Here is a 13,874-nt window from a genome sequence, read left to right on the forward strand (position 1 = left end):
ACTCACATCCCCGTCACACACCCACCCACACACACACACTCACATACACACACATCCCTCACACACACACTCACATCCCCGTCACACACAGTCACACACACACACACATCTCTCATACACACACACTCACATCCCCGCAACACACAGTCACCACACACACACATCCCCCTCACACACACACACACTTACATCCCTGCCACACACAGTCACACACACACACTCACATCCCCGCCACACATAGTCACACACACACATCCCCCTCACACACACACACACACACTCACATCCCCGCCACACACAGTCACACACACACACACACACACTCACATCCCCGCCACACACAGTCATACACACACACACTCACATCCCCGCCACACATAGTCACACACACACACACACACACATCCCCCCCCCACACACATCCCCCCCCACACACTCACATCCCCGCCACACACAGTCACACACACACACACTCACATCCCCGCCACACACAGTCACCTCATACACACATCCCCCTCACACACACACACACACACCCCTCACACACACACACACAGTCACCTCACACACACATCCCCCTCACACACACACACACACACCCCTCATACACACACAGTCACCACACACACACAGTCACCTCACACACACACACACACACCCCTCACACACACACACACACCCCTCACACACACACACACACCCCTCACACACACACACCCCTCACACACACACACACACACCCCTCACACACACACACCCCTCACACACACACACAGTCACCTCACACACACACACACCCCTCACATACACACACACCCCTCACACACACACACACACCCCTCACACACACACATAGTCACCTCACACACACACACACACACACCCCTCACACACACACACACACACACACACCCCTCACACACACACACACAGTCACCTCACACACGCCTAAGTTGCTTTTCTCCCAGTAGCACAAGAGCAGAAATGAAGCCAGGACACACAGATAGGCGCACAATCCCGGCAGGCTGGGAAGACGGTACCTTTTTTTAGAACTTTGGTTTGTTCTGAATATTCTACGTATGTAGGAATTTGCTCCACGATATACAGAGTGCCTTTGTCAAGGCTTTTCTTGATGGCCACCTTCTTCAAGTCCAGGACCATGTACTGATTGTTGTAGGTACCTGCAAGGTTGGGAGACACAAGGGTAGCATGGAATGCCTCGCCTGGCTAACTGGTAGATAATCTCAACTGATTAACAATGGTAATGCTTCACTAATGCAGGCTCATGCCTGAGGGCTAGCACACAGAGAGACCTACTTACCAGAGTTGTACCTTGAAAAGATCTCTGCCCAGTCCTTACCACCGACTGCCATCATGTTGGCCACGCGGACTCTTTGCCAGGCCAGGAGAGACTCAGGGACCACGAACTTCAGCAGGGTTTTATTATACACACTGTTGGTGGTCTGTAGCAGTACCAGGCCACTGCTAAGAATGTAGAAGTCATCCAGAGACTCCAAGAACCCTGGAGGAATGGCAGATGCACAGGCTGTTACACGTGCGCTGTCCACACGGTCACCATCAGCACGGTGCTTGACTTTCTTTTCCCTGCAGCAGCCCTTCCTAGCTTTGGCACAGCTCCTGTAAACCTCACTGTAGACCAGGTTTGTTTGTTTCCCAGGTGTCCAGACCCGAAATAATCACACAGAATCTGTATTCATCACAACATGGCTTGGCCAATAGCTTAGGCTTCTTATTGACTAACGCTTACATTTTAAACTCACCCATTTCTATTCTATGTATTGCCACAAGAGTAAGGTTCTGGCTGGCTACTGGTGTCTTTCTCCTTCAGCAGCTACATGGCATCTCTCTGACTCCTCCTACTTTCTCTCTATATATGTATCTCTTTCATCCTGGCTATATTCTGCCCTGCTATAGGCTGAAATAGCTTATTTACTAACCAATGGTAATAAAACATGTTTATAGCATATGGAGGGGAATCCCACATCACCCCATACCCTCTTAAATTCTCTTTCAGAAAAGTGTGGTAACCCGAGATATGTGTGTGTGTGTGTGTGTGTGTGTGTGTGTGTGTTAGGGGATAGGAGGCATGTGTTTATACAGGCAGCAAGTAAACAGCAGACAAACTGGATCTCTATTTGGCAGGACTATCTGTGCTGGGGTGAGTGTGGGCGGGCAACTCAGAGGCAGCCCGGAGAGGGGGAGGGCAGGACACCATCTGCACCCACAGAGGTCGACAGTTGAAAGTGGTAAAGGAATGTCCGAGAGCCCGGAGTTAGGCTAGGCTCTTCTGCCATGTTTCTCAAGGGTGAGGTGAAGAGCCCGAGGGAGCTCGCTTGCCCCTTTCACCTTGTAAGAATACAGAATAGAAAAGGACCTTCAGCAGACACCTCCGACTTCCCAGTGTCTAGGACGCCTTTTTGGAAATCACCCCATCTAAACTCTTCTTCTGTGATGGAACAGATAGACGTGGGCTCTGGCGTCTACCATTTTATAACATCCCCTTTCTTTTTGACCTATCTTATCTGAGTATATCTACATTTTTGTTATCTAAACTGTTACTCGCATAATATTTTCATTTTATTATTTGTTTGTATTGTTTATTATGTAAGACTTTAAGACAATCCTGAAGCCATTTTTGAATCCTCTCAGCCTCTGTGCCATAGTGCTTCCCCTCCTCGCCTGGGAACCAAGGACCTAACAGCTACACTTGCACGTACTCAGTTCCTGACAATTACCCATATACGTATGCTTTGGTTCGGTCCCCTGGGAAACGGGGTCAAAATGACCTCTTACCTCATCTGATCTGGCAACAGCTCTCCAGTCAATTATTGGTAATAGCCCTTTCAAATAAGCCAATCAGAATAGTCAAAGAACAACCTCCCTTGCTTCTGTGGCCCCTTTAAAAGTAGACTGTACCAGCTATTCGGGGTCCCTCGGCTTCCCGAATGCTGGGGGACCCTGTCATGACAGAATTAATAAAATCCTCATGCTTTTGCATCGGCTGTGGTGTATGAGATGGTCTCTGGGGGTGACTCCTTCTCGGTGTTTGGATGCTAGAGTCCAACAATTACTGTTGTGTATGTATGTAAGGTGTATGGACACTTGTGTTGTGGGGGTCCAATGAACAACTTTGTGCAATTGGTTCTTGTCCTCGTTTTGTTTGTTTGGTTTGGTGTGGTCAACTTGACACAAACTTGGACATGTCTGGGAAGAAGGAATCTTATTTGAGAAAATGCCTCCGTTAGATGGCCTATACATAAGCCTGTGGGACATTTTATTGACTAATGATTGGTATAAGAGAGTCCAGATAAGCACGGGTGGTGTCATCTCTGGCCTGGTCGCTCTGCAGTGGGTAAGAAAGCAAACTAAACATCTAGATGCAGCGTTTCTCACTGGTCTCTGTGTCAGTTCCTGCCTTCAGGTTCCAGCCTTCCAGTCCTGCCCTGACTTCCCTCAGTGATGTCCTGTAGGCTGGGAGATGAAGTAAACCCTTTCTTCCCCAAGATGCTTGTGGTCCTGGTGTTTATCCTAACAGTAGAAACCCGAAGCAACAGTTTTCTTTCCGCCTTTACATGGGTTCCAGGATTGGACTTTGGCTGTTAGGATTTCAAAGCAAGCACTTTTACCCAGAGTCGTCTTGCAGGCTCTTAGTATTATAGTTTTGAATGTTTTTAATTTAGCCTGGCAGTGGTGGTGCATGCCTTTAATCCCAGTGCATGGAAGGCAGAGGCAGGCAGATCACTGAGTTCAAGGCCAACCTGGTCTATAGAGTGAGTTCCAGGGCAGCTAGGTTACACAAGAGAACCCTTTCTTGAAAAGCAAATATATATACACACATACACACACACACATATATATTTAATGTGTAGAAATAGTTCCTTTGATTGTATGTATACTGTATACCACATATGTGCAGTGCCCGAGGAGGCCAGAAGAGGGCATCAGAACCCCCGGAACCTGGAGTTACAGAGGGCTGTGAGCCACCATGTGGGTGTTGAAAACCAAATCGAGGCCTTTCTACAAGAGCAAAAAGTGCTCTTAACCACTGAACCATCTCTGGGGGCTTTTCTTGTTTTGACTTCTTAAAAGGCAAAACTGTATATATCTATGGGATACATCTGATAGTCAAATAAATATACACATTGTGAATGGCTAACTCAAACTCTTTTTTTTTCAAGATAGGGTTCCTCTGTGTAACCATTCTAGCTGTCCTTGCACTAGCTCTTGTAGACCAGGCTGGCCTCAAACTCACAGAGATCCGCCTGCCTCTGCCTCCCAAGTGCTGGGATTAAAGGCGTGCGCCACCACTCTTTAACATATATGTTACTCAGTATTTTTCTTTACATTAATTTCCTTTTCACACCCAAGATATATTAGCTTTTTCATATACATTAATATCCGAAGAAACCAGGGTTTAATTTTCATTTCCTTTCTCCTAAAACATTAAAATAAATGCCCTTCTTCTTAAGTACAAAAAGACTATATATGGAACACCTTAAACCACACCCCTGGAATGGCGTGTGTCACTGTACAATGATGGCACCTGGGGTGGACCTGGTAGGCTAGGGGTCCAGTAAGAGGGTTACATCAAGCTAGGTGCTTCAGAGGTGGAGAAGAGTGGCCCAGGTGTCCAAGGTCATCCTCAGCTACACAGCAAGGTCCAGGCCAACTTGGGCCACAGGAAACGAGAGCAAAGTGTTGTGGGAGCAGAGAAGCCTCTCGGTTACACAGACAGCTCACAGCAAACCTGCCCGTGGCCAATTCAACTCTGCCTGGGCCACCGGAAACGAGAGCAAAGTGTTGTGGGAGCAGAGAAGCCTCTCGGTTACACAGACAGCTCACAGCAAACCTTCCCCGTGGCCAATTCAGCTCCGCTAGCCCGAGAGTGCGCGATGTCGTCCGGCTCTCACAATCTAAGTTTAATCGCCAGGGCTTCAGAGTAAGACTCTTAAATGGTAAGAGGATGTCCAACTGATTTAACGAGTTTCTTCACAGGGTGGGTCAGTTCACACAAGGAGCAAGAGCGAGGGAGTTATCTGCTCCGGTCTGTCTATACAGGCTTAATGGCACCCTCAAACACAATTTCTGGGGAGACACAGGCTGGATGTAGGATAGAGGGGGGTTAGTTTGCAGGGACGACTCGTTCATTTCTTCTTCCCCTTGCAGCGCTCAAACTGTGCAACCATGCGTGGCCACCGCAAGCAAGCCTGTGGGAGGAAGATCCCTGGCGGCTGAAGCAATGCTCTGACGCGTGGCTAACTCCTCCTCGTTGTAGCAGCCTCTCCGGACGGGAGAGGGCAGCCGTTCTCCCACGAGGGAGTGCTTTAGGGATGCCCTCCATTGCAGGGTACGGGTCTTCACCGAGGAGTGCAGCCAAAAAAAAATACAGGCTGCCCAGAGTTCTGGAACAGCAAAGACAAAACGACAACTTTGTTTGCCGAAACTCTCTGGGGAGGGCGGCTCTATATTGTATAGCTTAAGGACGTCAAATAAGACTTAAAGAGGGTACCAAGTCCCAGCGCAGGCCCTAAGGGAAACACTGTGTCACCAGCAGCCCTGGAAGGCAAACTAATAGCACTTAGGGAAACGGGAAACTCCCAGTGTTTTATAAACCTCATCCTCAGATTCCATCTCATGGCAACTTTCTCGCTGAGATTAAGAAATAAAAGGGAGCTTTTTCAGTAAATAGAGCGTGCTTTAGGGGTCAGTGAGGAGATTCAGCAGGCAAAGGCACTTGTCACCAAGCTTTGATAACTGGGGTTCTATCCCTGGTGCCCACATGGCGGAGGCAGAGAACCCTACTCCTGCAAGCCGTCTCCTGACCTCCACATGCATATTACGGTATGTGTGTGCATGTGTGTGAGCGAGTGCACGCACACACACACTGGCAAGCACATGCTATGGCCCTTGTGTACACACAAAATAAATAAATGTAAAATGTGTTAATGCTTACTGTAAGATTTATAAAGATGAGAAGCGGTTCCTGTCTTAATCCCAGAACTCAGAAGGCCCAGGCAGGGGCACTGAGAGAGCAAGACCCAAATAAGAGATAAACCGGGGGCTGGAGAGTCGGCTCACTGGCTGCTCTTTGGGAGGGAGCATCAGGGTTTGGTTCCCAGTACCCGAACACAGTGGCTCACAACTGCCTGTGACTCCAGCTCCCGGAGAACCTGATCCTCTCTTCAGACTCCTGGGGCATCTGCTCCCACACCGTCACACACCCACACATGGACACAGAATTAAAGATAAAAACAAAATTTTAATATAGTGACCACTACCCCTCCATGCCGTGAAGACTCCTTATTCAGACAGCCCTAAAAGGTTTCCCTAGTGAGCTCAGTCGACACTTTTCCTGCACGTGTCCAGTGTTCCAGAGCCCAGAGGTGTCATAACAACCCACTGCCAACCGAGGGCACGACGAACAGACATGCCCACCCTTTCCTCCGGGTTTCACTCTCTGGGGTCTCTGTAACACTGCGGTCTAAAATCACTAACTGGACCATCCAAGCTGGATGTGGAAAGACCTGTAGTCCTGGGAGGCTGAGGCTGGTGTCAGCCATGTTGGAGGCCAGCAAGGTTTAAGAGAGTTCCTAGACCACAGGATAAGACCCTGTCTCAAAAAAGAAATAATAATAATAACATTTCATAACTTTCTTACAGTAATTTTCTGTTTAGTAAATGCTAATCTCTTACACTGACAATGTATAAATAGACGATACTGTAGTTCTATTTGATACGTTTGAGAGAGTGTGTGTGGTGTGTGTGTGTGTGTGCGCGCGCTTTCACGTTGTGTGCCATGGCATGCATGCAGAGGTCAGAGAATGAGCTGTGGGAGCTGGTTCTCTCCTTCGACCACACCAGTCCCCCGGACTGAATTTAGGTCACCCAGCTTGGCAGCTAGCACCTTTACCGGCTAAGCTGTCTTGCCGGCCCCACTTTACCTTTTTTGAGAAAGAGTTCCTCGATGGCCTGGAGCTTGCCAAGCAAGCCAGACTGGCTGACCAATAAACCCCAGGCGTCTACCAGCTCCAGGATTGCAAGTGCCCACCACCAAGCCCAACATTTTAAACATGCGCTCCGAGCACCAAACCTAAGTCTTCAAGCTTGTGTGGCAAGCACTCTACCCACTGGGCTACCCCGCCAGCCTCCTTATTTATTCCCTTTTGTCATTTCTTCCGGTCCTACAGCATATAAACTCTATCAAGAAAGGGAATTTTGTCTTATTTTGGCATCGTGCAAAGGTTTAACGTGCAGTAAGTGCTCAATGGCGAATTGTAAAATTAATTGAAAAAGAAGTTGATACTGAATAATGTTTACACATCTCCTGAACGGCGCTCCTCACTCTGGAAGGGTGGAAGCCACCCTTTGGTGTACACACACACACATACATACATACACACACACACACACACACACACACACACACACACACTGCAGATAAGCGACTTGAACTAAACAGCCAATCAGGAATCATCTCAGGCGGACTTCGAACAACCCTTTTCTAGCCACACGCACCTGACAAGGGGGTGGGAACAGGTGTGCAAGTCAACAATGATTGTTCACACGCACAGCAACACAGCTACGTTAGAAACAGGAAGGGTGACTCATGGGAGCTGTTCAGCCGGCTGGAACCGGCTCGGGGAATCGTTGAGTGGCCACTTCCGTCAGGGGAGAATGGGAGATACAGTGCGATTCTTGGAGGGATAAAGGGAGGATGCTCCTTGAGCCGGGCGGTGGAGGCTGACTAAGACAGGTGTGACCCACAGGAGACAGTCTGTCCTGGAGTGGTGCCAAAGGAGGTAAAACACACACAAAGGGAGTCTAAGAAAACTGGGGTTAAGCGCTACACACTCTGCCTGCTATCCTTTGCAACGACGGCCCTGCTTTGGCTCTTCCTTCTTCCCGGCTCTAGCTTCCAGCTTTTCCAAATAGAGGGTAGGGTCTTTGGCCTGTCCATGCTTGTGAATCATGTGTGTAGATTTTACTTTTACAACAGAGCCTCCAAGATCAAAGAGGCAACATGAAAGCAGTGAAAGCAACCACGCGCGTGTTAAAATGTTCACAGCATACTTTCATTAAACACGACACCCTCATAACCAAGGAAAGCCACCCCATCATGGACCTCGAAGACTAAACTCTTCTGGGGCGAAGAGCCTCGGCTTTCACTTCCATTATCATGTGTGTCTTTTGGAAGGCTTGTGCTTTGGGACCACGCAGGCAGCTGGCGGCATCAAAGGGTGGGCTTTGGTCTCAGCATGTTAGCATCACCCAGGAGCTATTCTAAATGCCCCTGCCTGGGAATAAGAAAAAACAAAACAAAACCTTTTTGGGCCAGCTAGAGGCTCAGAGGATAAAAGTTCTTACTCCACAAGCCTAGTGGCCCACGTCTCATCCCTGCGACCTATATAAAGGCCGACAGAGAGAACTGATCCCTCTCACCATGTGTCCCTGACGTCACACAATCACTGCGGCACTTATGGAAGAAAGATGAATTCCCTTGGGTGCCGCTGTATGTGGACTTTCAGCAAACGCCCCCTGGACGTTTTGAGGAGCGATTCCATTGGAAAGGTTTGTATGTGTGTGTTTCTAGGTGGGGACAGGATCTCAGACACAAGGCAAAGCAGGAGCCCGTGCATGCCAGGTGACACACACTCAGAATGTTCCAGAAAGCCTCCAGTACAGATAATTAAGCTTGAAGCCTCAGTCTTATGGGGGATCATCATTACTGGATTGAATTAAGGACACTTTGAATGGGTTCCAGCTCTCCTCCCTAAGCAAACACTCCTCAAACCCCGAGGCTGAGTTCATGGCTCCCTTCCTGGTACCATTCCCGTTTAACGTGAGTTGAGCCATTTCAGGAAGGAGGTATTTACAGGCAGATAAACTGCTTTAACCCAGCCTCAGCCGTGCCATGTGTGACCACGATCTATCCGTGTGACCACGATCTATCCGTGTGACCCCTTGAACTTCTCTCATTCTGTTGCCATCTTTGAAGAACCAAATAAGATACCCTTGGCCAGGCTTTTGGGTTTTGGTAGAGAGACAAATGTTTGTCAACATGTCAGTCACAGATCCCGGCACACAATATGGAATTAAAGAAAAAAGACTTTGTTTTCTTTTTTACTGAATAACAGATGACCACAAACAAGCTTTGCAGTCATTGATTCGAATCTTGAGTGTGGTCTAATTCTCACAGCGCTTGGTGGGTCTCATCCAGGCCATTTTCCTTCTCTGTTTCCTGTTTATTCTCTCTCTCTCTCTCTCTCTCTCTCTCTCTCTCTTTAAAGTCTTACTATGTAGCTCTAGCTGTCTAGTGTGGGAGGTCCTTCTGTCTGTGCGTTGTTTTTATTGGTTAATGAATAAAGAACTGCTTTGAACCTATGGCAGGGAAGAACAGATCTAGGTGGGAAAAGCTACACTGTTTTCTGGGAGAAAGAGGGCAGAGTCAGAGAAACACCATGTAGCCCAGACAGAGACAGATGACAGAACTTTAGCGGGTAAGCCACAGCTACCTGGCCATACACAGATTAATAGAAATGGGTTAAATTAATATGTAAGAGCTGGCCAAGAAGAAAGCAGAGCTAATGGGCCAAGCAGTGATTTAATTAATACAGTTTCTGTGTGGTTATTTTGGGTCTAAGCTAGCCGGGCAGCTAGGAACCAACAAGTGGCTTCCTCCTACAGCTGTCCTGGAAATTATTCTATAGACCAGGCTGGCTTCGAACTCACAGAGATTGGCCTGCCTCTGCCTCCTGGGTGCTGGAATTAGGGACGTGTACTTCCGTGCTATTTCTCATCAGAATTGCTATGTAGGTTCTAGAAAATGGTTAAATGTGGGAAGAAATGACCTCTGTCACAGCACTGGTTAAGAAGGAGAAGAAGCTTTATCATCTCTTATACACTGAGCTGTGATCCTTAAAATTAAAAGGTTTGAAGTTATGACCCCTGTATCTGGGGACAGGGTCATGAAGGAGGTAATTTAGGTGATCTGAGATCCCATGAGTGATACTTAACCTAGTTTCTGTACTGTCTTTAGAACAGGAAGAGCCAGGCGTGGGAGCATGCCTGTTATCCCAGCACTTAGGAGGCAGAGCAGTCAGAACTGCAGTCTCCAAATGAGAGGAAAAATGGCGGGAAAAGTACTTGAAACTGTAATTGATGAAAATCTTGAAAGATTATGAAAAATATTATTTTACAAATTCTTTAAGTTCAACATGCCAGACGAGGATAAACACAAGAAAACAAAAGCCACCAGCCACATAGACAAATAGAAAATAAATAATATGAAATATAAGCATAAATAGAAAGTATTGGCAATTTACTTCAATCTTACTTAATATATAATCCTAATTTCACTAACTGTTTGAATAAAAATTATATATGTATATGTGCATGTATATATGAAAACAATAACATAGAATTATCACTATCCCAGATCCCTATCACTTATTTATTTGAGAGAGGACTTCTTGCATCCAGGGCTAACCTCGAACTCACTATGCACTGGAGGATGATCTTGAACTTCTGATCCTTCTTCCTCTACTTCCCAAGTGCTGGAATTATCCCAGTCTGTGTGGGACAGGGGATTGAACCTAAGACTTCCAAGCACTTTGTCAACTGAACTATATCCCCAGACCAACCCATGTTTTGATGGATATAATCAAATATTTACCTGAAATAAACTGTGTATTGAAGATGTCTATTACAGTCCCTAAGCAAGCGGTGACAATGCAGTCCAGGGCAGAGAAAGATAGACAGAAAACCAACTTAGGTATTCGCACGGAATTTTCTAGATTTACTTGTTTTTGTGCATGCGTGTTTGCCTGAATGTATCTGTGCACTGAATCCATGCATGGCTGTGGAGGCCGGAAGAGGATGTTAGATCTCCTGAGGCTGGAGTTACAGACAGTTGTGAGCTGCACATGGGTGCCAGGAACCAAACCCAGACCCTCCACAAGGACAGCCAGGGCTCTTAACCACTGAGCCATATCTCTAAGCCCAAATACAGAAGTTTTTAGACCACTGTGTTCAGATGCTCATAATAGCCAAGGAATGAGAAACAGAGAAACAAGACAGATGAAGTCAAGAAACATGTATCAAAATGGCAGGCTTAAGTCTAAATATATATTATGTTAACTGTTGCTAGTGGAAGCTTAACAGTGCTGTGAAAGTATCTTGTCAACAGTTTATAGTTTTATTTGCTCTTGATAGGTCAATAAGCTTGTGAAGTAAATAGATAGTAAGATAAAAATGATCAAATGAAACAATAAAAAAGAAGATTACACAGAGAACGGAAAGCAAATTAATGGGATGAAAATCTGACTCTTGGAAAATATCAATAAAACAGATGCACAAGATTGATACAAACTAGCATGATAATGAGAAGAGCTGGGAACATGACTGGGTACCGCAGACAACAAAATGTCAAGGAACACATAAATAACGTCCTATCCAAAAAACCTTAGAAGGAACAGAAAACACTCCTAACAGACAAATCAAAAAACTAGACAACTAGAGCTTGTAACAATGAAAGAAGCTAAATTCCTAAGAACTTTCCAGATAAATTCCATGCCTTAGAGTGAATCTTATTCAAATCCTATTAAGGGAGAAAATAATATCAGTCCTTACTGACTCCATCACAGGATTTAAGGGGAAGGAATAATCCCATGTCAAGGACACACAGGTGTGCTCACCCTGGTGCTAACACTATTATCACAGAAGGAAAACGTACCAATATCTGTGTTACAGAAATACCTTTTGTATATCTGTTGGATATAAAAAAATCCTTAATAAAGTATGAGTAATTCAAATTAAAAAACCTGAACAATGGATCATGACTACGATTAATTTAGGAATGTTAAACTGGCTTAATGTCTTAAAAATCAATAGACATAAATTAGTCACCATGTTAATAAAGAGAAAAGTCAAATGCTCCTCTCAGTAGGTGCTGAGAAAGGCTTTGGTAAAGTAAAACCCAAACATTCATTGACAAAATCACTCAGCACTGTAGGAAGAGAAGGGCGTTAGTTCACGGGAAAAACTTGGCTAGAGAGCCCACAGCTAATAGGAAATCTGTGCCTGAAATCTGAATCTTTGTTTCCTGACAGCAAACCTGTTTCATCGCTAATCTTCATCACATCTACCAGACTAACCATGGGAGGAAGTCACCAAAGGTACACAAGGAAGGAAGGAGTCAAATTTCATTCAGAGATATTCTCTTGTGTAGAGAGAAACTACCAAGGCTTCTTATGGAACCTACAGGAATCATCATTTACGGAAGTCTTGGGCTGGAGAGAAGCAAATTCGTGGAACTCATAGCCCTTTCGTTGAGTTAAAAACGTTCTTACCACCAACCCCGAAGACTGAGCTCTAGTCCCAGACCCTTGTGACAGGAAGAGAGCCCCAAGTCTCTCTGGTGGCTCTCCACACACATGTGTAGTGTGAGAACACCTACACATACGATAAACAGACATAAAAAGGCCTCAGGGAGGTAAGTGACAGTGAGATGCATCTTCTGAGGCAGGTGTTTCAATCCGAGCACTCAGGAGGTGAAGGCAGGTATAAGTCTGTGACTGTAGGGCCAGCCTGGTCTACAGAGCAAGTGCCAGGCCCGTCAGGCTACATAATGAAAGCCTGCCTCAAAATAAAATTAAAAACAAAACAAAACAAAACAAAATCATTGTCTAATAGTATTTTGTTTGCTCTTTTTTTTTTTTGTTTGAGACAGAGTCTCAACAGGCTGGCCTCAAACTCAAAATCCTCTCTGCAGCCACCTGGAAGCAGGGCGCAGTGGTGGTCTTGACTTGTCCACAAATACTTTGGCAGTTTTTGTTTCAAAAAGTTAGGCTTTATTTATTTATTTATTTTTGCTTTTAAACTGGCCGTTGTCCCTCACTTCTGATAAATAGAATGCAGTGGAAAGGGCCATGTGTGACCTCTGAGCTGGGTCACAATAGCTCGTTCTCCAGTGTCACTTGATCGAGTGACAGTCACTCCCGAGGAGAGCCTGGAGTGGAGAGGAAGGAGCGCCAGCCACCCTTCCAGCCCCGTGAGTGCCCTTGGGAATCCTCAAGCTTCAATTAAGCCACCCACATTTCCAGCCCTCCAGGACCCCAGTCTTTTCTCCTCTAGCTGAGTCCCAGACACATTTCCCTCACCGCATCTAAGCTGCTGGTCCACAAAGCCCATGAGATGCTAAGTGCCCAGCACTGTGGTAAGCTGCTATTTTTTTAGGACTCTTTGTTAGTTAGCAGTGACTTACTAATACACATGCACAAACATATGATGAACTATAGGAAAAATGAAAAAAAACATTTGTTTTGATTATGGTAGCACCAAAACTTATTTAAGAATAAATTTAATTAAAACATATGCACAAATTTCAGTTTGGTTTAGGGTCCCCCAAGAATCTATTAAGACTGGGGTCTTACTGTTGTTACTGGGGGACAGTAGCACTTTTGGGAGGTAAGGCCTCTCAAGACAGCCTTGTCATTGAGGCCTAGGGGCCAATGCTTCTCATGGTCTCCTTGAGGACTACGGGCTGTCCTCTCTCTCCCTGGTCCTGGCTTGAGATGCAATGACTTTGACAGTGCTCTAGCTTTGACCCGTCATGTGATGTCGCTCAGATCTAAGCATTTGTCAACACTGTGCTGTTAAACGCACCAAACTGCATGCTAAGTAAACTACTCATCTTCCATAAGGTTGTCAGGCATTTCATTTGTTTCCTCACATATCTGTCTGTCTGTCTGTCTATTTATGTATTTGGTTTTTTGAGACAGGGTTTCTCTGTGTAGCATTGGTTGTCCTAGAACTTTTTTCTGTAGACCAGTCTGACCTCGAACTCAGAAGTCTAT

At 46.0% G+C, this 13,874-nt stretch overlaps 1 protein-coding gene across 1 annotated transcript in view; it reads right to left on the reverse strand.

Moving 5' to 3' along the window:
- The window catches only part of Plbd1 (phospholipase B domain containing 1), a 48,822-nt gene that overhangs the window by 8,418 nt on the left and 26,530 nt on the right, over window positions 1-13,874 (reverse strand). Inside the window, exons 7-8 of the mRNA XM_041680100.1 lie at window positions 1,322-1,522; window positions 1,041-1,181 (exon numbers count right to left, since the gene is read on the reverse strand). Of these exons, the coding sequence (XP_041536034.1) occupies window positions 1,041-1,181; window positions 1,322-1,522 (342 nt within the window). The remainder of the gene's footprint in view (window positions 1-1,040; window positions 1,182-1,321; window positions 1,523-13,874) is intronic.

The sequence above is a fragment of the Microtus oregoni genome, unplaced genomic scaffold (assembly GCF_018167655.1).
Source record: "Microtus oregoni isolate MIOR12 unplaced genomic scaffold, Mior012 000002F_ref0000024, whole genome shotgun sequence".
Classification (NCBI taxonomy): domain Eukaryota; kingdom Metazoa; phylum Chordata; class Mammalia; order Rodentia; family Cricetidae; genus Microtus; species Microtus oregoni.